The following is a 26,353-nucleotide window of genomic DNA, read 5'->3' as shown; positions in this document are numbered from 1 at the left end:
CCCACTCAAGAGATTTAACAGATCCTGTCTTAAAATAAAATGTGGTGGCACACACCTATAATCTCAGCACTTGGGAGGCAGTGAGAGGCGAACCTCTGTGAGTTCAAAGCCTGCCTGGTCTACAAAGCAGGTTTCAAGACAGCCAGGGCTACACAGAGGAAACCCTGTCATGAAAGAACCAAAAAAAAGTGTCCAGAAGGACTGGCTACAAGTTTAGTGGTAGAGTACTTGTGGACCATATGCAAAGCTTGTGGCTCACTTCTCAGTCTCAGTCTGTCCCACAGCACAGCAAAAGGAAAGAACCGCACCAGATCAAAACCATACCAGAAAACATAAAATGTTTAAGGTTTTCTACTTTAGGATATCTGCTTTTAAACAAGTGATTCCAGGAGGTGAAATTTTTAACCCGGAAGTGATTATGAGTGCCTGTACATGTCTAAGGTTCTCATCAGCCATACACGAGAGTCAGCAACATCTTAACAAGCAAAGGTTTCCAAGAAACTACATCCTGAGCTAAGTCAGAGATGCCAAGCGACTGGCAAATAAGAAGAATGGGTTTTTAAGGATCACTTATGAGATTCTTGCTTGTTTTTAAACTGTAGACACATTCCTAGAGACTCAACAAAGTCCTAGCATCATAGTACATATGCATAGTACAGAGAGAACATCAAAGCCTTATCAGACGTTTAAAATTAAGCTAAAGAGAAGGGAGGGGTAGGTAAGTGGTAGATTTCTTGCCCAGTATATGCAAAGCCTTGGGGTTGATCTACAGCACACACGTGCGTGCACACACACCTGAAAACCTTGCTTGGATGGTCTTACATTTTATTCTACTATTATCTGTTATTAATCAACATCACCAAGTTTGCATTAACAAAAGTTCGCTATTATCTGCTACTAGTCAACATCACCAAGTTTGCATCAACAGAATGTTGGGAGGACTTACTCATGCACAAGGGGCCTAGCCACGGTGTCTCCCCGGCTGTGTGCACGGTAAAAGAGAGTGTACAGGTAAGGCAGCAGGGTGTATCGGATGTTAAGGTAGTGTCTAGATGAAGTCAACAGCAAGGAATCGTCTCCAAAAGCGGCAGGATCCTGGTCCTAAAAGGAAAGAAAGGTTTGCAGTTGTGGGTTGACTATGGAATAGCTGTGCATACCCAGGATGACCGCAGATGCCATGCAGCATAGCCCAGGGTTTCATGCGACATGATCCAGGGCCTTGGTTGCACATGGCCTCAGCACAGCTAAAGGGTAGAACCATGACATCAAGCAGGTTGCCATTGCAACTTACAACTTAGCCTGCCTCATTCATGCGTTAGAATTGCCCCGTTGAGAGGTTATCTTACATAATTTCAGAAGGTTTCCCCATCTTCATTCTCATTACAAAAGCAAGTAAAGCAGGTAGAGTGCACACAAGTTTTATAAACCTCTCAGAGTCCCATAATTTCCATTTTTATTTTGAGATTTCTGAGATTCCCATTCTTGTTTTAGTGGTGTGATCGTTGTCAACTTCCCAGCATCTAACCTTCTAGTGCACAGCACGTCCATCCAGCTGCCTTGGAAAGGGGAAGCTTCCTGCTTGGTGCTGCTATGTGATCCCTGCAAGTATTCTACATAGCATGGAATCTATCTACACTTCTCAATTAGGGATTTTTAAACTCACGTTTACCAGGTAACCCAGGCAAGTATCTATCTCCTGATCCTCCTGCTTGCGCCTCCCAAAAAGCTGTGTGACCACATCCAGGTAAAATCTTGAATTCTAAACTGTTTAACAAGCTGTGCATCCTAATCAGGCTGACTCTTAATGTTATTATTTAAACATCCAGAATCTGAACCTAAGGAAGCCATCCGCAAAAATGCTCACAAAAATGAGTAACATATATATATGTGTGTGTGTGTGTGTGTGTGTGTGTGTATATATATATATATATATATCAATGGCGACATAAATGAGAGACTGAGACATTGAGACATTTTATGATCAACAGGTCACTCACTGTTAATGGCAAGTGGGTCCCAAATCAGCATACATAAAGTACATTATGAAGCTGGCTCAGCAGATTTTATGGCGGCGATACAAACAGATCCAGTCCTAATGCACGTCCAGTGTACGTTGATTATACCTCCCAGTTGGCTTACCTTATAGCCCTGGCTATTGTGATTCCGGGAAAATGGATAAAACGCCCCCAGCTGCATCCAGCGCCTGCAGAGCTCCTCGGTGGTGTCCTCGACGAAGCCACATATATCGGCCCCTACCTGTAACACGTGGACAACGTGTTTACCAGACTTCTTTCTTCCACCAGGACCTTCCTAACGGAACCTTGTTCAGATCTTTTATGCAGAAGGCTAATGTAGCCTGGTCAAATCAGCATAGAGCCTGTGTCCACACCGCTGCTAGATGGCTCCTTTCCTGCCATAACCTCTTCATCTTGTTAAACTGAGCACTGTAACTTTTATGGTATTGCCAGCTACTGGCAATACCAATAATATTATACCACGTATGTTTCTAAAACCCACTCTGCCCATGCCACTCACTGTACCAAACTCCCCACAGCTTCCTCTCTAGCCCTCCTGGTTCCGATCTCCCCTTCCAGACAACCTCCCACTCCAGCTTCACCCCGATCTTAGGGGCCCATCTGTCACCCTCTTTGTGTTCCTTTTGCTTGTGTTTATTCCGTGGCCTTCAAATGAGCTTCTCTCCTCATTAGCCAGATTACACAGTTCAACTTAAGCACCATCTTTTCTAAATATGAGGCTTTTGATTGACTTTACCTGACTCTCTCTGTCTCTTATACTCACATCAAATTAATAAAGATATTTATTTCTCAGAATCTGTCCTAATGATTAATATGTACAGTTCTATGGATGTTTATCCAAATAACTATTGCCATAATTATTTGTTTACTTTTACGTCTCCATATTTTGTTACTGTGTGCCATTCTGCTTAATTTAGCACTTTGAATGCAGTAAGAGCACAGTGAATTGCCTATTGAATTTGACGAAGTAATGCAAAGTCCATCCAGTGATAGAGAGCTATTTCTTCACCTGGGAACTAGCTACATAGATGTGTTCTATGTATGCATACATGGGAACTAGTTACATAGGTGCACTCCATGTATGTATGCATCTGACATAAACTGAAGGATTGGTGTAGTTTTGTACATTACGCATTAAGAATATTTCAGGAGCTATCAGGGTTGCACTTTCTATTCACATCCGGCAGTTCAGATAACGATGCTATGGTATCAGGGCCACGGTGATGGTGATGAAGAATGGACATAAAGCTTACGCCACGACAGGATTTATAGTATGAAAACTTATCAGCAGGAAGCTTCATGGGGACTGAGAGTCACAAGAGAGATTGGGACAGAGACTCACCATTGGGATACCGAAAAGGTTGAACTCAAGCATGCCTGGAATGGACCACTGAAGGTCCTTCCAGGTGGAATTATTGTCTCCTAACCAGTGGGCTGCAAACTTGCCAGACCCCGCAAAGGTAGACCGTGTGAGGATGAAGCTTCTCTTGTCTGGGAATACGATCTTCGCGGCTCTAGGAAGGGAGGGATATCAAGGGATCAGAGAGGAGCTCAACTGGTCTCAAAACAACAACAGTAGCAGGAATATAAAACACAAACGTCTCATTCCTCTCCAGTCCTTTTCTCCAAAACGGGTTAGAGGTGCTGTTTAGAAGCAGTTTGGGCTGCAGCACCCATTCATGTTTTGCTTAGCTTGGTTTATATACATACCATTAGCCTCTTAATTTCCAAAAATTTCAAAAGCAGCCTTGGAAATGTTGAAAACTAGAGGTGTAAGAATTTTATAAAACAAAAGCGAAAGTTATCAAAAGGAAGAGTATATTCATGGTTCTCTCACAGGGCCTCAGAGACAAAACTAAAGTGGACTTCGCAATGTTACTTTTGAAAGTTTTATGTAGAAAAACACGTGAATAATAATTTTACAGGAAAAATGCTTTAACATCAAATACAAACGTGTGTACTTTTGAAACTAACTACATTAAATAATTTTAAGTTAAATGTCTGCATGTGTACACATAACTATAAAAAAACCCTGCAGGGCTGGATTTGTAATTAGATGGTAGAGCCCTTGCCTAGCAGGTAAAGCCCTGGGTTCATCTCCTTCACTGAAGAAACAATTACTGTGGAACTTTCCCATTTCTTTCAAAACGACTAAAATTATACCGGCTACTTTGCTAATCAGTAAATGTGTTCTTGGGCTAGTTTCTGGCTATCACTGTTACAGCAAGAACAAATTATCATTACATTTTCGTCATTATAGAATTTAACTTCACCTAAGGTGAAGTAGAAGACTTTTGGGTGTAACCTAAAACCCTAATGCCCATGGATATGTACAAGCTACTTAACCCTCTATATCCTTTATTTTTATACTCTGTAGAAAGATAGAATGTATAAGGAGAAGGGCCTTTTGGATATTTTTTTGATACATTTTTAACAGTTTTCTTTGATTTTTCTATTCATTCGTTTGTTATTTCATTTTATATATTCGGCAAATACTTACTAGATTTCTTATTCTCTACATGCCAGTCTCTTAATTCACTCAGTAATGATGACCATATTGTTTAAATACTTGTGTCAGCTTTAAGTGTATGTATGTGTGTACCTGTACACATTGAGTGTGTGCACATTAAGCATAGGTAGCAGAGAGGACTAGAAGAGGGTGTCTGATTCCCTGGAACTGTAGTTACAGGCAGTTGTGAGTCACCCAGCAAGGGTGCAGGGAACCAAATTCAGGTCCTCTAGGACAACAGTACATGTTCTTAACATCTAAGCCATCTGCCCAGGACCTCCCTCCCTCAATTTTACTTTTTATTTCAACTTTTCACAAATACTATATGTGAGTCACTAGGCTACTTTCAGATCCATAATTTGATGACATAAAAGTTTATAATAGTAATGGACTCACTCTGCTGTGGCAATGGCCATGGAGTAGCCATACAGACTGTGGACATCATAGTGCTTGCCCCAGTGCTGAACTGCATCCATGCAGAGGGTCATAGAGATCAACTTCCCATCCAGGATCTCTGCAATAACAACAACAAATTACCCATTAGGGGAAACCTTACATGCCAATTTCCTACTCCCTAACTTCCATGCAACCTTCAAAGATGGTTGCACTGTAGCCATCCTGAAAACAAACACACTGTGTTCTTGTCTCAGAAGACCATCTAGTTGATGCAGTTTTTCTGATACAAAAAAAAAATACATTGTGTCACCCACACACTCCTGATTCTCAGAGGCAGAGAAAAGACTCTAGTTCAGCTAGAATTTCAATCAGAATTTTCAAGAGCAATTGGCTCAAACTACGAAGCATTGAATGAAAGTGTAATTTAACTTTTGACTCCTTTTTCTCTTGACCGTATATTGCATAGAGTGATTCCCAGTCTTAGTTTCAGTCATATATTCTCTGCTCCTATTGTACCACAGTGGTTCCCACAGAAATGAACTGTGTGTTCTATTTATTAAAATAGTTTCTTGATAATTTATTTACTTCTGACCTACTTTTAAATTCATTCTACACGTTAATACCAGATTGATACTTCTAAAACCAGTTGGCAATCCTACAACCTTCTATCAAAGTATAATATCTTCTATCAAAAGTATAATAGCTTCTATCACAGAAAGAATTAAGTGATGACAGTTTGGCCGCCCATCAAATCTCTTCAACATTTGATTCTCACCTACATCTGCCTCAAGTCCCTAGTTTGCCCTCAGACTGAAGTGACCATGAGTGTCATAATCCTAGGAGTTTTATTCCTTTCTTTTTTTCAGTTTTTTTATATGGCAGATTACATTGACAGATTTTTGTGTGTCGAACCATCCCCGTATCTCTGGGATGACACTGATTTGATCATGGTGGATGACTTTTCTGATGTGTTCTTGGATTTGGTTTGCCAGTATTTTATTGATTATTTTTACATCAATGTTCATGAGTGAGGGTGGTCTGTAATTCTCTTTCTTAGTAATACTTTTGTGTGTTTTGGGTATCAGGGTAATTGTAGCCTCATAAAAAGAGTTTGGCAATGTTCCTTCTGTTTCTATTGTGTGGAACCATTTAAGAAGTATTGATATTAGTTCTTTGAGAATCTTGTAGAATTCTGCACTGAAACCATCTGGCCCTGGGCTTTTTTGGGGGGGGGGGAATTTTGATGACAGTTTCTATTTCTTTATCAGTTACAGGTCTATTTAATTTGTTTATCTGGTCTTGATTTAATTTCAGTAAGTGATATTTATCCAGAAAATTGGCCATTTCCTTTAAATTTTCCAATTTGTGGAATACAGGCTTTCAAAACATGACCTAATAATTCTCTGGATTTCCTCTGTGTCTGTTGTTATGTAGCCCTTTTTATTTCTGATTTTGTTAATTTGGATATTCTCTCTTTTTCCTTTTGTTAGTTTGGGTAAAAGTTTGCCTATTTTGTTGATTTTCTTGAAAAAATTACTCTGTCTCATTGATTCCTTATATGGTGCGGGAGAATTGTCTATAACCTGTCAATCATGTTTTAAATAAACACTGATTGGCCAGGCACGAAGGATAGGCAGGAAAATCAGACAGGAAGTAGAGGTGATGCAATGAGAACAGGAGAATTCTGGGAAGCAGGAAGCTCCCTTCACCAGTCCAGCGCAGATCATCGAAGAAGCAACATGTGAGCTGCCCAGCTAGAAAAGGTACTGAGCCATGTGGCTAACGTAGATGAGGATAATGGGGTAACATATGTTATAAGAGCTAATAAGTAGCCAGAGCAAAGGGCCAATCAGTTTATAATCTTATGGAGTCCTGTGTGTGATTTTCTTTGGGGCTTGCCAGCTATGGGGAACTGGGCAGGACATAAACCCCAACAAGCAGGCCCTCTCATGTTACAGATGGTGCCCAATGAGCCGGCTTTCATGTTACATTTATATTGTTTTCTTTGTTTCTATTTTGTTGGTTTCAGCTCTCAATTTGATTATTTCCTGCCATCTAGTCCTTCTGGATGAGTTTACTTCTTTTTGTTCTAAAGTTTTCTCGTATTCTGTTAACTCACTAGTGTGAAATTTTTTTCAGCTTCTTTTTGTAGGCATTTAGTGCTATGAACTTTCTCTTAACACTCCTTTCATTGTGTCCCATAATATTGGATTTGTTTTATTGATTTTTAGTAAGTCTTTAATTTCTTCTTTTATTTCTTCTTTAATTATTCAGGTGAGCATTGTTTAATTTCCATGTGTTTATGGGCTTTATGAAATTAGTTTTATGTACCTGGATGGAGGGGGGAGGACCTTGGACTTCCCACAGGGCAGGGAACCCTGACTGCTCTTAGAACTAGAAAGGGAGGGGGGTAGGGAGGAGGAGGAAAAAGGGAGGTGGGGAAGAGGTGGAAATTTTTAATAAATAAATAAATAAAATAAGATCAAAAGTAAATACAGTAATAACAGTTAAAAAAAGAATTTAGTGTTACTGTTGAATTCTAACTTTAATCCATGGTGATCTGATAAAATACATAGTGTTATGATGTGGGATTCGCCTCTGTATGCTGTGATTACCATTAATGAATAAAGAAACTACTTTGTACCTATAGAAGGGCAGAATGAGATATGTGAGGAAAATTAAACTGAATACTGGTAGGAAGAAGGCAGAGTCAGGGAGAAGCCATGGAGCCACCAGAAACAGACACAACCTCATGGTGATGCACAGATTAATGGAGATGGGTTAAATTAAGGTGTAATAAAAAGCTAGAGCTAATGGGCCAAACAGTGATTTAAATAATATGGCTTCTGTGTGATTATTTCAGGACTGAGCTGCCAGGCAGTCAGGAAATAAACAAGTAGCCTATTACAACAAATTGGCACCCACAAGGCCAACTAAAATCCACTTAAAAACCTGAGAGAGCTTGAAAAGGAATTATAGACACAAAAATACACAGTTTAATGCAGCTTCTTGCTGTCTGTTGGCAGCATATCACAGCTTCTTTAAGAGAGGTTTTCCTGATTCAGCAATAGCAGAAAAAAAGCCACATTTTCAAAAAAGGCAGCTTCGTGGGCCATGCTGCCAGCATGAACTCTGGTTCTTTCAGGAGACCGAGTATTTAAATGGGGTTTGTAATCAGCATGTCACAAACTACTTAATGGCTCAATATAGACCCACTGCATACTTGTAACTGGGGTAGTGTGCATGGCTCAGAGGCAGTGAATGGACCTCCTTTGCCATGTTGGACTGGGAGGGGGGTGCAAGCAGACAGTGTCACATATACCCTAGCAATTTCTGCAGCTTAGATTCTTAAAAAGCACTTCTGGTAAGAAAATAATTACAGATATACAATAAAGACAAATACAGATGAAAAGACCTGTAAATGAGACACAGTGTGTTTTTAAAAATGTATGTAGGCTTGGGAGAAAGAGAAGAAACAGAATATAGAGGGTTATAAAAAGAAGTAAATGGTTTGTAAAAGAAAAAAGTCTTTAAAGAGACAGAGAACAGATAACCATAGAGTAAAAGGAGTAAAGAAAAATAAGTCATGTAAAGATGCAAAATTCACAGAGTCTGGATTATGAATATTATTGTGTTTTCTTTGAATTTTTTGACTGTGAAGGAGCTAAGTAACCAACATATATACTTTAAAGGTATCTTGACTTCAGAATTTGAGTCTAATAATATATTACTTTGGAAAAGAGGTTCTTTTGTTTCCAGAGAGGATGAGAACCTGTGGAATATTTCCAGACTAATGTGGTTTGATGGACCAAAACCCCCTGAAAGGTCATCTTGAGCACCCCTCAAAAAATTACTTTGTCCAATAAACAGCAGGAAGCAGAATGGAGAGAACTATGCCCATATCCCTTAATGATTGTATATAAATGTTTGTTACATTTAAAGGGGGATATACTATAGAGATTTGCATTGGTATGGACCTTGGTCTATTGATACAAATTTAAGGCCAATTTTGTTATATGTATATTTCTGCTCTTGATTAAGGTATTGTGTTTGTGTAACTCATTTTAAAATGTAATGTATAATTATGAAATATAGGTTAATAGATAATCATCTATAATAGTCAAGCTTCTATTCATGTTAGGTTTTCTAGATATATAGAGGGATATATTTCAATTAGATAGGCATTCTTCAAACCTTTCAAAGACCTACAGAATATGGTATTTAAACGTTCTAAGAATTTAGGACTTTTCATGACAATGAGACACATCTGCTCCTGGCACCACCATTTATTTTAAGAGGAAGATGGGTATCAAAGAGACTCCATATGGAGTTTGCTAGCCATTTGGGTAAGAAACTGCTCTTGCATGGACTGCTTTATGATATGCTGTATGAACTTGATATGAAGAACCCACAGAGAAATGACTGCTGAGGTTGCCTAAGGAAGGTAAGACAGTCCTTCAGGGTTCTTGATTCATGAAAGTGTCTTCCAGACATTCTGCAGAACATAGAAGAAAGTGACTGGTAAACTGCCAATAAAGGTTTGGAACTGTCTGAAATTTCTGCTTCATGGTAGGCTGAAGATGGATGCCCCAACAGTACAGAAGAACCTTGGGGAACTGTCTGGGCAGCAAGATGTCTCTGTCAATTCTAGAGTTTTAAAAGTTGCTTACAATGTACTTCCTGTTTACTTGGGTAATATTATATCCTTCTGGAGTCTTTAATAGAGTTGAAGAACTTATAGTTATAGTTTTCCTTAGTAATGATAAAAGATAAAATATATACGTATATATATTATAACTGTAATTATTGCTTGATAACTGTTTTGTTTTATATATATATATAATTTTACTATTTTAAAGTTAAAACCTTCCTTTTCATTTAAACAGAAAAGGAGAGCTGATATGGGATTCCCTTCTGTATGCTGTGATTACAATTAATAAATAAAGAAACTGCTTTGGAGCTATAGCAGGGCAATACTTATCTAGGCAAGGAAAAGTAAACTCGCTGGGAGTTTACTGGGAGAAAGAATGTGGAGTCAGGGAGAAACCATGGAGCCACCAGAGACAGACATGCTGAAACTTTGCTGGGAGGCCACAGCCTCATGGTGATGCACAGATTAATGGATATAGGATAAATTAATATGTAAGAGTTAGCCAATAAGAAGATAGAGCTAATAGGCCAAGCAGTGATTTAAATAACATGGTTTCTGTGTGATTATTTCAGGTCTGAGCTGCAAGGCAGTCAGGAAACAAACAAGTGGCCTATTACAACAGGGTTATTACAATTTTTTTGTATCTGTTGAGATTTGCTTTGTTACCTAGTATGCAGTCAGTTTTTGAGAAAGTCCCATGAGGTGCTGAGAAGAAAGTTTATTCTTTTATGTTTGGATGGAATGTTCTATAGATGTCTGTTAAGTCCATTAGAGTCATAACATGTTAATTCCCTCATTTCTCTGTTAAGTTTCTGTCTGACAGACCCATCCAGTGGTGAGAGTGGGGTGTTGAAGTCTCCCACTATTAGTGTATGTGGTTTAATGTGTGATGTAAGCTTTAGTAGTCTTTCTTTTACGTATGATGGTGCCCTTGTATTTGGAGCATAGATGTTCAGTATTGAGATTTCCTATTGATGGATTTTTCTTGTGACTAATATAAAAAGTCCTTCTTTGTCTCTTTTGATTGATTTTGTTTGAAGTCTATTTTGTTAGATATTAGGATAGCTACAGCAGCTTGTTTCTTAGGTCCTTTAATTGGAAATTTTTTTTCCTAACCCTTTACTCTAAGGTGATGTCTGTCTTTGAGGTCAAGGTGTTTTTCTCATATGCAGCAGAAGGATGGACTTCATATCCCATATGTTAGCCTGTGTCTTTGTACAGGTGAATTGAGTTCATTTATACTAAGGGACATTAATGGCCAGTGATTGCTAGTTCCTGTTATTTTAGTTTTAAAATTATGGAACGCTTCACAAATTTGCATATCATCCTTGCACAGGAGCCATGCTAATCTTCTCTGTATAGTTCCACTTTTAGTATATGTGTTGCCAAAGCAAGCACTCAAACAACAATTAATACTGTGGTTCCATAACCATATCCTCAGAGCTTCAGATTCATTTGACTATGTGGCTTATGCCCTTCCTTCAAGTTGTGGTCATTACCTGATGTATGCCTCACTTGAAGGCCAAGACTACTCATCTGGTCTCTCTTGTAAACTCTAGCTTATGAGGTTCACCTAGAAAGTGACACTAGCTAATCACTAACCTCTAGATTCTACATATTATATATGTTCTGGAATTTCCCCCACAAGAGCATTGACTGGACATAGAAGAACTAGATTACTCATTGAGAATTTATGACTCTTCAGAGAACCGTGAACAGTATATTGAGTTTCTTTCCTAGGCTTCTTTATGTAGTGTCCACATTCCTTTCCCTGTGAACGTTATGTGCAGACTCCTTTGTCCAATGGTTAAGATATATCCTTATAAATTTAAAATATCACATACACCTTGCCACATCAATCAGGCTGACCATAATGACTTACTTGGTGTGAATGGGGGATAATTGAGGTTGTTTGTGGCACATCCTGACAAGGAACCATCAACAAAGTTGGCGACCTCATTCATATCCTGCCAGACAGAGAGCAAAAATCTATTAGGCAGAGTAGCATGCCATGTTTTTATAATGGTGGTATTTTTTTGTTTCTTAGAATCAGATAAACTTCTCTACATATTTCTTCTAAAGAATGTCCCATGGATATGGTAGAAATAGATGTTCCTGTCTTTTCTACTCACTAAAAGTTTCATAGAGTAAGTTCTTAGAATTGCTTCAAAATGATGTGTGTTTATAATCACTAAAATAAACAATTCCCAAATACATTATCCAAAATGTTCTGTTTTATTGCTGTCATATATTTTAACCTATAGTTTTATGTGCCTAAATATTACCTACATATAGGTATCTATATAAATATACATAAATAGATAGTGAAGGAGGACAATAAATCCATGTGTCAGGGCTGTAAACTTGAAGGTCTGGAAGGGGAAATAGCAAAACAGTAATTGTAGACATCTTTCATTGCCATCATTTTACAAAATTTTTGCTGTCATTCTTTTAGCTGATTGTATTATTTGAATTTTCTACAGTTCTTTTATAAATAAAAAATTTTCTACTGTAAAGCTACATTTTATTTGATGGCATCTGAGTTACATTCATATTCATTTGACGTTTTATGAGACATTGCTCCTTAATACAGCCAGAAGGTATTTTATACCTGGGTATTTTGGTTCTGATGAATCTGTCATCGTACCTAAATAAAAGAGCCTCAAACTGACAATTGAACAATCTGTGCACTTTATAAGAATATAAGGAATATGTGACACCTGTCTTTATTTCCTTTCTCTATGGTTCAAAGACATAGTCAAAGATACACACTGTGAATGTCTGTAGAAGTAAAAGTGTAATCACTCACAATCCAAATTCCATCAAACTCCACTTCATTGTGGAAAAGCGCAATTTCATTTGCCCACCACACAGCACAGATGGGATTGGTGTAATCAGGAAACACGGTTGTTCCAGGCCAGACCTGTGGGAAGAAAAAAAGGAAGGGAATGTAGAATAAACAAAGAACTTTATGTAGAAATTCCGAATATGATCGTCAAGACAGAGGAAGAAGAAACAAGTCTTCTCGGTGGAGAGTAAATCACTTGGAATATGGAGACTTGATTACTCTCAATGGAAATGAAAAGCCACCTGAAAAGGTTAATCTTAAAAATGTAGATTGACTATTTAAATGAATTGTCAATCTTCAATTCTGGTTCACATTTCCATGTGGCTGCTTCTACTTTTACGCCTAAAATCTGAAAATGGAGATACATTTTGTACAAATTTAAACTGACCCATTGCAATCTGTAGATTCTAACCTTACTTTAACATAGCTTTCTAAGATTTTTCTCTATTCTTTATCTGTCCAATTCCCTCATATGCTATATACTGGAGGGTTGTTGAGGATATTCAAAGCTAAACAGAAGATAATACCTTCATGAAAAGCAAGACAAGACAATGAAAGATTTTAGGGGGGAAAAGTGGTAAGTATATTATTCATCGACGAGAAACTAAGTCAAGAGTGGCATGGCCCATTTCAACTGTGTTTTCCTAGTAGACAAAAACTAGTGTCACTTTCCAAGCAGTGCCAGGGGAGCAATGTGGACATAGGCTTGGAGTGTCATGAGGGAACAGAGTAAGAAAGTGGGCACTTAGAGAGTGAGCTGCCATTTAATGGGATGTGGCCAGGAAAAACAAGCAAGCGCTGGGGTAGATGGTAGATGGTAGGCATTTGGGTATGAAAAGACAAAGAAAAGTTTATCCTCAGCTTGTCCAAGTCCTTTGAAAAGGTACCAGACAACCACATGTTTATCCACACACACTCACCACCCAAACAAAGCCAGAGCCACAGCTTCTCCATTAAATTACCTGTCCAACGATTGGGTTTACGCCATCGGAGCTATACGCCCAGACTTTCATTGCGGAACCCCTGTCATACGGGCCATAGGGATTACTTGGGGGGGAGTTATTGGAAATTGCTGGGTCCTAAGAAAATAGAAAATACAATGAAAAAAGTTACTTGACGCTAAAGACTGAACCTCAATCAAGTCTCCAATAAAATATGCACATTCAAATGTAACTTCCAAAGGCATTAAAATATCTCCATTTCATTGGAGGCCAAGTAGGGAGAAGAGAACATAATAAAAAGGATGAGCAACCACCTGATTTCGGAATTAAAAAAGGAAGCACATACCAAAATGATAATAAGTTTCTGCCCATTATTGTGTAACTCGTTAGCAAACTCCGGGAAGCCTTTATAATTCACTAGGTCATAAGTGAAGTCCTTCCTCTGGTCCATGTAATCAATGTCGGCATGTTGCACATCCTGAAAGAACAGCAGCATCCACAGTTCAGTACCTGTGAATTTCCCTGCTAAAGGGAATCACCAATTATCACCTTTAGTCTTCAAGAGGAAAACCAACTCATGTACTGGAATCCAAATGCGGTGCTATCTGTTACCAAATACATCTTCTCTCAGAGCTATTCGGAAAACAAATGCCCTCCTTATCTGCCTAAGGCTCAGCCCTGCCCCCGCGATCAGATTAACTGCACAATTTATGACAAACCACTGGAGCTGTCAAAGTACAACTCACTTTATGCTCAAGACAAAGGGAGGAAGGGGATACTTCTTCTCCCTTCTTCCTATTTCACTATCCTAAGAACTGTTTTTGTTGCCTCTTCCAGAATTTACCCATGCTTATTCTTTCCTAGTTTATGAAAATGAGGCACTGGAACAAAGTTTATACTGTGCCTGTGCCCAGGAAATGATGATGAGGAGAGAACAGGATTGTTCTAGAGACTTTAAAAAATGTCCCTTTCTATGCCTTCTTGATACCTCATTTCTCATTACAGCCTCCAATTTATATAATAGAAACAATCAAAATTAGGTACTCAGCGCAGAAACATTTGAGTACAACATGCCATTATGCTTCCTTCCTGAGCTTGAAGGGCTGGATGCCCATATGCAACTGTGAATTATTTTCAGTTCCATTTCTCAGTATTTCCTTTCACACCTTATTCCACAGTGCACCAGTAAACCCTATTCCTCCACTGCCCAGATTACTCAGGAAGGAAACGTCCTCATGTATGTAAGAAGAACCACACAGAGCAGAAAGCCACAGCGGTGCTAGTGATCTGAACTGGCGACCCCATTCCTTCAGTTATCTACTACGAATGTGGTTTATATCTTAACTAGGGTTAACAATGGGACACTACGGTAAGTAAAAAGACACCTAACCGGTCAACATGGGCATTCTCATTGTCCCAAAGGCTATTTTATTTTTCTTCACCTCAGTTCTGCCTCTGCTGTTTCTGTTTGTTATTCTCTTTCACCCCAAGAGCCAAATTCTCTGAGAGTTGGAAGACAAGAGAGACTAGCAAGGTCTTTGACCGGGTCACCAACCCAAATGTCTCTCAGGACTCTCATTTACTGCCTTCCCCTAGTCTTCCTGTGCTTTTTAAATCTCAACTCTTTCACGCTATGGGTTTTCATTTGCTTCCCCAGTCCCACAGTCTACTTCAGTTCTATTTTAAATACAATATGATCAGAGTGTGTCAGAAGGCAAATCCTGCTCACTGACTAGTGAACAGCAACCAAAACACCACTGCAGAGCAAATGCTCCTCGACCTTGACATCTGATTTTGTAACTCTACTTACCTATGAATTCTGTCACCAAGAAGCTAAATGGTTATGATGAAACTACTTCCCTAATTTAGCTAGCTTCTTACCTGTCTGAGCCAGTGTAGATTCCTTGAGCCTGAACCAATTTTGTGCATGTGTCTGCATACATACCTGCATATCTCTCTCTCTCTCTCCCTCTCTCTCTCTCTCTCTCTCTCTCTCTGTGTGTGTGTGTGTGTGTGTGTGTGTGTGTGGTTCTAACTCTTTGGGATCTAGAATTACCTCCTCTTCTTCAATGTCCTCTGAAAATATTTGTGAAAATGTATCAATGGTAAGGGGTTGGAAGATGGAAGATGGAAGGCCTGCATTATTACCTGACTCCAAACCCGAGAATCAAGTTTTTACTAAGACCTTGGAGAAGAACACTTAGAGGACTGTTATCGTCAATCTTTGCCATGATGTTTCTGAGTCCAAACAATCCAACCAAGAATAAATATAAGGTAATAGACCTACATGGAGAAGCATTAGCTAAAATCTGAGTTAAAGAGAGAACTTTACTCAAAATCAAATTCTGTAAAAATATAGACATGACAAGTCTAAGAAAATAGAAGCAGTAGAATGATACACAGTCAGAAACCAGGTTGCTCCTTCATCTGGACTGCCAGTCTGCAAAGACCACTTCCTAGTGAGAACCACAGATCTTGGAAAACAATGGATGGATCTGACAAACTCTCTAGTATTCTAAGTACATAAATGTCATTCTAGTACCAAAAACGGAACGAACTCAAAGAGGGAAAGTATGGGGAAGATAGAGGCTGTTCCTGCTCCTCTATGGAGTTCTTTTTGGAGAACTCTGCTCCAGCTTACTTACAAAAGGGAGCTGTGCTGCACGGTTTCGATCCACAACTGTTTTCATCTTTTCTAGGGATTCATAATCGTACCGGCTGAGGTGAAACCCAAGGGCCCAGTATGGAGGCAGAGCTGGCCGCCCGATGAGCTGAAACAAACACGGGAAATGAAAGTCAGTGATGTTTGTGTGTGTACACATGGTTTACGCAGGGTATCTTTCTGAATTGCTCTCTACCTTAGTTTTAAGGCAAGGACTCACACGAACTTGGAGTTCATGATATTAGCGACTGTATAAGGGGCTGAGAAGCATCCCCCAAGGATTCTCCTGTCTCCGTCTCCCCATGGTGAGATGACAGACAGGCACCACGGCATCCAGCCTTTTCCAGAACTGCTGGGCTCCTGAATGCAGGTGCCCACACTTATGTTGCAGACCATCTTTTACCAATTAGTCCATCTCACAGCACAGAACTTTTTAAAATAAATCCTTTTTTAGGCATTGGTTTGGGGTATAAAATAGATTCAATTTTTCAGTGTATTGATTCATTAACAGTATAACGCTAGTTAACTTTTATATCTCCCTTTGAGGAGTAAGGGCACACTTCTGCATCTTTGTATCTTCTTACATTTTTAGAATGTCAAAACGTCACAAAGAAATTTCCCTTGCATAGATGAGGTCTGTCCTATGTCTTAAATGTGTCATCTCAGGTGTGTCTAGCTCACACGTGTGTGTTAAATTTACATCTCTTAAATGTTTGGTATGTAGGATTCCCTCAGTCAAAGCCATGACTTCGCATTTACCTCTAGATACTCTTGGACAACTTGCTCAGGTGTGTTCCCCAAGAACACATAGAAATCCAGAATTCCCCCAATGGTGCGGTATGTGATTGCTGGAGTAGGCTGAAGGGTAATCTCTGAAAAGATTAAAATAAACAAAAACAAACATTAGGATTTGTTCTATTGAAACAAATACAAAGTTTTTAGTCATAGACACTAACTCCCTGAACTTTAGTAAAGTGATTTTTAATGTCCCACATGTTGTAAACAAATTCTGACGTACATGAGCGCCAAAATATGTATTCTGCAATAAACTTCAATAGCAGGAAACTAGAATATCCTGACTCTTGTGCCATACCCAAAGAATAACCAGGCTCACAAATGAATCCGGAATTAGTTAACGCAGCACAGAGCTTACTTGAGGCCGATGGCCTTGTTACTGAAACCCCTAGTTATTCAAGATCAGAGCCCCTCAAAATAACTCGGCTGTCACACATCCAGTCCACGGAAGCAACAATGAACGTCAGCAGATACTGTCACAAGAATGTCACACACCCTCATCTGTTCTCAGGTCCCGTGTATCTTTCCCGATACTTTATTCTCCTGCGCATGCTCATTTCACCTTGCCTGCCCCTGGTGAGATTCTGCGCATGCCCATTTCACTTTGCCTACCACTGATATGGTATAGAAGCTTCAAGTTGCAAACTTTTAGGTTCAACCCTGAGGACATCTGTCTGTATATTCTTTGCATATACAAATAAACTGTCTTTTGCTTGCTGGTATCTTTCTGGCAGCTTAGTTTGCAGGCCCACAAGAATTAGATCTAAGAGGGCAGAAGAAAAAAAATCCCTCTGAACTGATTGTTCTTATTCTATACCTCATTGTTACTGTAAATACGCAACCCAGCTAGACAGTCTGAAGTACTAGCCTCAATGAAGAAGAGCCGCGGTAAAGCAGATCAGAGACTATATTGTGTCAGATCCCATTAAGCTCCCATCACCCTCCTCAGCAGTTGCCTCCTAGCCTTGTTCTGTGTCTGGGCACAGAGGGCCTTGGAGTCTTCTGAATGCGCTCAGGTCACATAGAACTAAATCACTCAGAGAACCTAGGACCTTGTAGCTTTCCCATTAAGTCTGACTCAACTCATGCTTGTGAATTCTTTTAAAACCACCTGAAACTGGGCAGTGTGTTCTTTTTGTCTGTTCTTGGGCTGTTTGTGTTCTAGAATGATCTTGGATCACCAAGATTGCTTCTCAAATCAAAGCAAAAATTGTGGTGAGGGATTAGATCTTTCTTTCTTACTCTTTAAATTATTGCAAACTGATAATGTCTATAAAAGAGCATATCATTAATTATGAGAAAAAGACTTACGCAATTTTTGAATGTTAAATTAATGCTTAGTCTCAATATCTATATTCATCTTATATGGACATAAAAGACTGTGTGGACCCCATCTTTGAATAACAAGGATCTAATCCAATGATAAGCAATTTGGAAGGTAAGGCTTAATACCCTATGCCCACCAGAACCCTGGATTTTGATCCCTCTCTTCTTCCCCTTGTGCTGACTATACTGGAACTGCCGGTTGAGATCACTTAATGTAGGACTAAGGAGCAGTTATGCTCTGTGGGTAGAACCTGTCTCACAGTAGACTACAGGAAGAGTTATCCTAACTCTGTAATAACAAACAATACAAGGGAGGTCACCAGGTTCAAGCAGTTGAGAAGTCAGGGAAGAATTCTTTGCACGCAGATCCCATGGGTAGCCAGATAGGGATGTAACAGCTAGAGAACACGGCCAGCCATGCTTTAAACATTGTGAAAGGATTCATTCCTTTAACCATAGTACTGTAAAGGGACTTTGATGCATTCTGTGCTTGTTTGCTTAACAATCGTCCTCTGTCCTTTACCCATGGCATTGCTGTTCATCAGAAACACCCCAAAGGAGAGTCCACTATTGTCTTCAAGGCACAGGAAGAATGTCTGCACACCATACAAGTTCTTTACTTCCTATAGGAAAACAATTAAGGAACAAACATTTACAATCAAACAATTAATCTAAACATCATGGCCAATGAAGATCCCAATGAATTTTTTACAAGTTCAGGTCCCTATTTAGAAGACAATCACAAGTGAGTTCGTGCTTTCTCAATCAATGTACCAACTCTGACCGTTCATCCGTGTATATGGAGATCTTGGCTTTTGTCAACATCTGGAAGGCTATGAATTCTGAAACTACAGTCCATAGAATCTCTCTTCTCAAAGAAGCCTGTCTGATCCTAACCTACCCTCACACCTGCAAGCGCAAGTGCTCTATCGAGTTTTGATATAAATCAGCATCCATACAGATGTCTAAGAGATTGCAAAGCCACACCACCCCATGGGTGAAGCTCCAGATTGGGTCATGATCACCAGTTGCTTCCTATAAACTGCTCTCTCAAAACATTTTCCATCTATCTGATGTGTATTTGGGTAGCGTGTTTTTAAATGAGACAGAGTAGGGATAAGATGCTGCCTCCACTGCCTGGAAAACAGTTTACCACAGGCTCTTGATTTCAGTGGGAAATTTACTGAGCATTCCCTATGTTCCATTTGTCCTTCTAGATACTTTACATGTGTTGGCCATTTAATCCTCACTACCGCCTATGAGTGTATGTACCCCGCTTTACGTTTCATGCTCCACTGACTGAACTAACATTAACTAACTGAATTAACCTGACCTTCGCCTCATTTTGTAGGTGAGAAACCAAGAACCAGAGGGGTAAAAACTTAGCCAGGATGATATAGCTGGTAAGCAGAAGATCTAAAAAGTCAAACCAAGCAGTGTCATTTCGGATTCTCACTGTAAACTGCAATGTCATGTGAGCCTCAAGATGAAGGTTGTGATATTAAGAGGAAAGGGACCAGAAAGCTTACCGCAGTGGGGAATGTGTCCCTGGAAAACAAGGGCCAGGTCTTCCAATTCATGTCATGCCGATACTGCTGGTGTATATGTTCACCCAGACCATATACATTAGCACTTGGCAGGAAGGTGGAGAGCTGCAGGTACTGATCAGAAAAGATGAGGGGCCCAATACTTGAGTCAAACCTAGTCACAGGAAAGCACAGAAATGAGTGAGAAGGAGAGAAGGACACAAGGCTTAGACAAGGGCTCTTCCCAGCTCACTGACTCCATGGTCCCTCTGCACATCTTCCTCTGACATTTTCCCATAGACACCAAGAGACAAAACATCACTAGGCCAGGTAGCATTGTGGTGTGTATCTTACGTCTATTCCTTACACACCTTACCACAAGATCAGAGCACTGAACTTAAAACTGTCATAGACATTTAATAAGTCTTGAGTGGTGCTCGTGTGATTCAACAGATGGGAGAATGGGAAAAGAATAATGCTCAGACAGAAGGAAGTAAAAAGGAGGAAGACCACACCACTCACGCACACACGTTTGGATCACAGTAAGGTCAGCAGCTCACACACTTCCCCTTATCTTTACAAACCTACTCCCACTCCCCAGGATCATTTTCCAAAACTCACAGCACACGATTATTGCTTTTCCTGGTGATTTTGATGCTAAACGGCTGTTTCAAAACGTCCACTTGGTAGTTCAAGGAAGAAGCAGCAGTTCCGGTGAAGGGCTGCACATGCTCATGGGGCACTTCATACCTGCCCTCGGTTGGGTCAGTCAGCTGCGCAGAGAGATGGACAGAAATAAAGTCCAAATGAGAACTTATCTATCATTCAAAACTGTCAGCGGCCTTTTCAAAACCAGTGCTTCCTATGTAGACGGTGCTGGAAATTAGACACTGATCAATCTGACATTCTGTCTAAAGGAATGTGCTTGTTATATTGCCAGCTTTCTATGTATGTCTGTTGGGCATATGTTAGTCTTTAAGTAGAGACACACTGTGAGTCTGAAGACTATCTCTAGAAAATTCAAAGCCGTGGTAGCATTTTGATCACTCCTACAATTCTCACAGTGTTTAAAACAAATGAGTGGAAACTGGAAATTCATTGGTAAACTCTATATGTATTGAGGAAGTCACCACAAGGCAAGAAGGCTATCAAAGTCCTTGACAAACAAAGGCCACATGACTACACCAGGGAATGACACTTCCTTTAGTAAAATGTCCTTCATTGCAGGAACTGCAGTTGAGAGGTAGAAGAGTCCCTTTAAAGGATTTTTAAAAAACAAACTACAACCTTAAAGTGGAAGCGGTTTGCTGTCTGGTACTCCGCAGTGAGCAGGATGTTTTCGATGTTGTTTCCAAACGGTGATGCAGAAGGCAAGTTTTTCAACTGGGCTGTGAATCCTATCATGTAGAGGAGAAAGGATGTTCAGAGATGGTTCTGTACATTTGCAAATAGTGGCCACATAAAATTAAACTTCGGGGCAAAGGGGCAAACAGAAACCTTTGTCTTCCAAAGAAGGGAAGATATAAATACATATCCCCTTGTACACACACCATCTTGGACTGGACCCTGAAGGTAATACTGTTAGTACTGTGTCCAAAACTACACAACCCTCTTCTATAAGATCTGAGTGAAAACGCCGCCCCAAAGGGCTAACTCTTATGCTACGTGATCATGATTCATCCCGTGTGGATCAAACTCCTCTGTGCTCTCAGTTGCAATTCTGCGGTGAACCCCTTGACCAGCAAGGAAGAACGACCATGAGGCTCTCAGTTGCTATTCTTTCTCAGTTATGTACTCAGTACATTACAGAGCATCTTCTACACTGACGTCAAGTCCCCCGTTAAACAGCCCACGGACAGAGAGCTGAGGCCTTGAAGAGTCCCACCCTTCCTTTACACTAGGAACCTTCCCACAGTGGTACCCACTGTCACCCTCACCCCAGAATGCTCATCATGATGCTTTTTTGTTTGGGAGCAGGAAGTATATTAGCCCACGAAGGTTGACGTTAACTAGGTGACTTCTGAAGCATGCTTATAAAACTGCAACTGTTTCCATTTCATAAAAATTACATCAGAATAAGGTTGAAAGGAACCTTGGAGATTATTATTTTCTTATTGCACACCTTAAAAATAATGAACTTGGTAACCAAAATAATCATAATAATTATTTAATTTGTTGAAATTTAATTTGCTTCTGAGTTTCACGGATGTTTAATTTTATCATTAAACTTTCAGACAACTTGCATTGTATCTACCTCTAACTAGTGGAAGGCAGCCTCTCAGAACTTGAAGCTATAAACCCACCTGTTGATACAGAAATGGTATTTTGTCCCTCCTACAATTCAGATGAAACTGTTAGGAGATGATAGCAAAGCACCTGACTTCACATTTCTGGAACAAATTGCTCAGCTTGTGACAAAGTTACAAAGTGCATGAAAGTGAAGACAGATCTCTGCATGTGCGCTGTGGTTGTGTAGCGTGGGATTTTTACTGGACTCCTAACAGTGGGAGTGAGAGCGTCTCTGACTCTTTTGCCTGCTCTTGGAGCCCTTTCCCTCCTGCTGGGTTGCCTTGCCCCACCTTGGTAGAGGATTCACTTCTAGTCTTATTGTAACTTAGTATGCCAAGTTTGGTTGATTTCACTGGAAGGTCTGTTCTCTTCTGAAGGGAAACGGAGGATCAGTGATCTAGGGGAATGGGGAGTGAGAAAAGACTGGGAGGAAAGGAGAAAGGGGATGTATTGTATGAGAGAAGAATAAAAAAATAAAAATCTTTTATACAAAAAAAGAAAGAAAGTACATCAATATTTATATATAAAAAAGGAAGCCAGAAACAGAACACTGTCTGTGTTCTGAGGCAGAGGGTGTTCACTGCTTGATGACAAAATAGCATCTAACCACTGATAAGAGCTATGCCCGTTTCTGTCACATATATAGCATGACAACAGGGCAGTCAGTACTCTGTGCTACCGCCGGCGTCCTCTAGAATGGAGCCTAGCCTCCAGGTCTGGGGCACCGCCTCCAGCCTACCTGTACTTGTGAGCACAGGATCACTCTCCACTTGGTAGCCATGATCCTTGGAGTAGTAGCAACGTACTCGATCAGCTCCCTGGGGATCCCAGCAGCAGCCACGCTGGTCACATGTGTCCTGAAACAGAGGTTAGACTGTTAACTCCAATTAGTTCGTTACATTTGAGGAAATACATATTAGTTCATTTGAGATGGTGCTATCTATCGGCAATTCACTTGTAAAAATGAGACTTGACACCAAGAGGCAGAACTTCTCCAGTTCTCCTCTCAGCACCCTTCTTGTGAAACGGTGTAGGAAACGTAATGTATGTCTCACACACAAAAGCTGATACATACCGTTTTAAGTTCTAAACCATAATATACGTATAGTACCGGTATTCAAAAATTATAAATGAAGCCTCATGCAGATTATCTTTGCATTAGAAAAATGACAGAAATAGACTCTCCAGATACTTTCAACTCAAACCAATCTTGATTTGACTTTATTTGTTGTTTATTTATTGTGTGTGCAGTGTGGGTTGTCAGCATTTGTTTGGGATCTCTGTGTATAAACTAAAGAAACTCAGGACAGCAAATGCAGAAGCAGAATGCAAGGTATAAAGTCAGGACAGATCATGTCTACGGGTGTCCCCAGGTCTACCTCGTTGGAACTTTCGGAAGGACTAGGTGGAAAGACCACACTACTTTTTAAAGACTTGAGAAAGAATTCTATTAAGTCTATACATTATATATCTATATATGTTACACACATGTGACTATATATATACATATATGTATATATATATACATGTATATAAAATCTCAACTCCCCCAAAGGCAGAAAGTAATCTTTTCTTGACAACCCAAATAGAGTATAATTTTGCCTTAAGGAAGATGCTTGCCTATATCACAATTGATGTCTGAGTCTAATTTTAAAGAACCACCCAGAATGAACATAAACAGTGCAGAGAAATCTTTCCTTCTATGTGTGGGCTTGGGGCTAGTGTCTCCCAGCTAACAGGAAACAGGCACTTGCTAGATTAGACCACAGGCAGAAGGCGGCCTTGGTTTCACTCACTCTCTTTCAGTTTCTCTACTGGAGCACCTACTATGGAAAAAGCAAGCTGCTATATCATGGAAGGGGCCACATAGGGAGGACCTCAAAGCAAGCTTCTAAGTCCAACTCCACAGAGCAGAGTCATGAAAATAACCCACATGGGTAAGCTAAAAGCATCAATGCACTCTCAGAAGACTCCATCAGGGTGGGTTCTGAGACTCACAAAAGTGCAGTTACCCAATCAAACCAAAGTCAACCAGACTTTCAGTAGAGAAAGCAAGGAAAAGCAGATTTGTTCCTGTAAGCCATTATCTTTGGGATAATTTGTTGCATAGCAATAGATGAGTAATATATCCTGTCATTCTGCCTTACAGATATGGAATTCAAAGTCCATAGCATGAAGAGCTACAGATGTGAAAGTCCTGCTAAGGACTTCGTAACAACTGAGAAATCAAAACCACAAACTATCCATTTCTTTTTTAATGTGTTCTGAGTACCACGAGACATAGGATAATGAAAATATGTCAATGTCTGGCAGGTGGCAAGTGAAAAAAATGATGAGATATAAGAACAAATGCATTTAGATGAATACTAATTTTTATAATGATGGCCAATACAAATAAGTATCTGTTATTCAAAATGTTTAGAACAAGAACAATAAATGGTTTGAATTTCAGATTTCTTTTTAGACTTTTGGATTTCATATATTTATATATATGAAAAAAAATTTTGAGAATAGAACTCTCTAAACACAGAGTTCACCTGTTTTTATATGCAATACATATATGCCTGAAGTTGAAATACTTTTTTGATCTCTCCCACCCCATTTTTTACAGTACTGTTGTTAAACCTAGGACTTCCTGCATGCTAGGCGAGCACTCTACCACCCAAGTATAACCCCAGGGCTTGTAAAATAGGCTTAAATAATTTTTCCCACAAAACAATGTTTCGTTGCATGAAGTTTTCCATGCAGCATCATGTCAGAACTCAAAATCTTTTAGATTTCGGAGCCTGTCTAAAGTAGCATGTCTTATCTGTTGTGAAAATGAAAATAAAATGGTGTCTATGAGGTTAATCTTCCTGTAGGGCCATTTTACTGAGATCTAAACTTTAATCAGTGGTTGTGATGTTCAAAACTCACTCAGATGATGCCTCGGGTTGCAGAGAAAAAAGGAAAAGGTGCTGGGAAGGACTTTAAGTGGGGTGGCTTTTACGTGTGACCAGAGTTTAATATATTCTTTTTTTCACTGAACTGTAAAGAACAAAGATCAGAGAGACAAACATAGCGAGAGCATAATCGACCTCTGTTAGTCAACTCGGAAATACCGGCTACTGCAGTGGAGCTGAGCAGTAGTAAGAAGAGGGAGGAGAGACAAGGCAGGGTTCATATGGAAGGCATGGGACACCTAGGAACAACTGCAGGGGAATGCTATGGAAGAACAAAGGCACAAGGAAAGAAAGCAGACTTCAGGCACAAAACATCAAGTTCAACGTGAGGATTAAAGTTCAACAGACACTGTCCAAACAGTACAGGATGTGTAACTACTAATACAACAGGGAGGGGAAACCAGGTTAGGGAGGAACCTTCAGTCCCAGTAAGGGAAAGAAGGAGCCAGAGAGCGAGACACAAGCAGGAAGAAGAAACCCTTAGGAAAAGCAGTCCTGTCAGCTATCATGTGGCTTGACCTAGAGACATCGTGATGGGGGCTGGTGCTACGGCTCAGCATGCACACAGCCCTTGCTTCAGTCCCGGGTACCATGTTCCAGGCACCGTCACTTGCACTACGGTGACGAACTAGAAAAATCAGAAATCCAAGGTCATCCTCAGCTACAGAGAATTCAAAGCCACGCCGTGCTGGTTGCACCAGACACTGCCTCAACAATAAATACATGCTGTAAACAAAGGAACAAGACTTGCAAATGTGTTTTCTCTTCTATGTGGAATTAATGGGGGAAAGGACATGAAATGAAAGGGAACTCTTTAAGATGTGAAGTGGGGAGGACACGAGAGGAAGAGGACGGAGACTATACACCAGGAAAATGACCCCATGAAGTCCTGGGCTTTGTGCAATTAATGTGCTAAACAGGAAAAGAAATGTAATTATAGTAAGAGAAGCAAATCAACAGAAAACTCTCTATAGCAGACACAGCTAAAATTTAGGCTCACAAAGTCCCCGAAGACAAGCAAGTGAGAAGAATGGTGTGTAAAAGGCAGTATTCATATCAGACAAGGCTCCCCAAACTCAGTACTTGGGGGTACAGTCTCCTGACTGATACAAAGCCTGCAGTCCACACAGAACAAATCACAGGCCAGATATGACACAGACCCAAAAAAGAAGAATCAAAATACATGGGGAAAAATATGTCAAATCCCTGAATGAAATTGAGAGAGAGAGCACATAATGGACCACTTTTAAGGCACACTCCTGGGTAACTAGGAGACAGTGTAGAAAAATGTAAAGCCATTTTACTTTTTAACCCAACAGGCATATATTCACTCCTATGTGTCCACAGGTTTTCACATCAAAGAATTTGACCAAATTTGGATCAATGTATTTTAAACAAGGGCATCAATATTGAACACAGTCTTGTTTTTTTC

The 26,353-nt window shown here is 39.9% G+C and overlaps 1 protein-coding gene and 1 non-coding gene across 13 annotated transcripts in view; both read right to left on the bottom strand.

Annotated features, from left to right (window-relative positions):
• The window catches only part of Mgam (maltase-glucoamylase), a 161,078-nt gene that overhangs the window by 109,329 nt on the left and 25,396 nt on the right, over positions 1 to 26,353 (bottom strand). For all 12 annotated transcript variants that reach the window (XM_087901700.1, XM_087901707.1, XM_087901696.1 and 9 more), the window contains 15 exons: positions 22,719 to 22,836; positions 20,978 to 21,087; positions 20,312 to 20,463; positions 19,694 to 19,865; positions 18,688 to 18,787; positions 16,803 to 16,915; positions 16,027 to 16,152; positions 13,728 to 13,859; positions 13,403 to 13,519; positions 12,402 to 12,515; positions 11,475 to 11,559; positions 4,942 to 5,059; positions 3,379 to 3,550; positions 2,140 to 2,256; positions 947 to 1,101 (listed from right to left, as the gene is read on the bottom strand). In XM_087901700.1, coding sequence (XP_087757826.1) covers positions 947 to 1,101; positions 2,140 to 2,256; positions 3,379 to 3,550; positions 4,942 to 5,059; positions 11,475 to 11,559; positions 12,402 to 12,515; positions 13,403 to 13,519; positions 13,728 to 13,859; positions 16,027 to 16,152; positions 16,803 to 16,915; positions 18,688 to 18,787; positions 19,694 to 19,865; positions 20,312 to 20,463; positions 20,978 to 21,087; positions 22,719 to 22,836 — 1,901 coding nt within the window. The remainder of the gene's footprint in view (positions 1 to 946; positions 1,102 to 2,139; positions 2,257 to 3,378; positions 3,551 to 4,941; positions 5,060 to 11,474; positions 11,560 to 12,401; positions 12,516 to 13,402; positions 13,520 to 13,727; positions 13,860 to 16,026; positions 16,153 to 16,802; positions 16,916 to 18,687; positions 18,788 to 19,693; positions 19,866 to 20,311; positions 20,464 to 20,977; positions 21,088 to 22,718; positions 22,837 to 26,353) is intronic.
• Positions 10,884 to 10,990, bottom strand: LOC146889602 (U6 spliceosomal RNA). The gene has a single exon (XR_015000009.2). It is a non-coding gene; the product is annotated as a U6 spliceosomal RNA (small nuclear RNA).

Source organism: Myodes glareolus, chromosome 25, assembly GCF_982192425.1.
Source record: "Myodes glareolus chromosome 25, mMyoGla1.1, whole genome shotgun sequence".
NCBI classification, from domain to species: Eukaryota; Metazoa; Chordata; class Mammalia; order Rodentia; family Cricetidae; genus Myodes; species Myodes glareolus.
The sequence above is the reverse complement of the archived record's forward strand: the minus strand, read 5'-3'. Positions and strand labels throughout refer to the sequence as shown.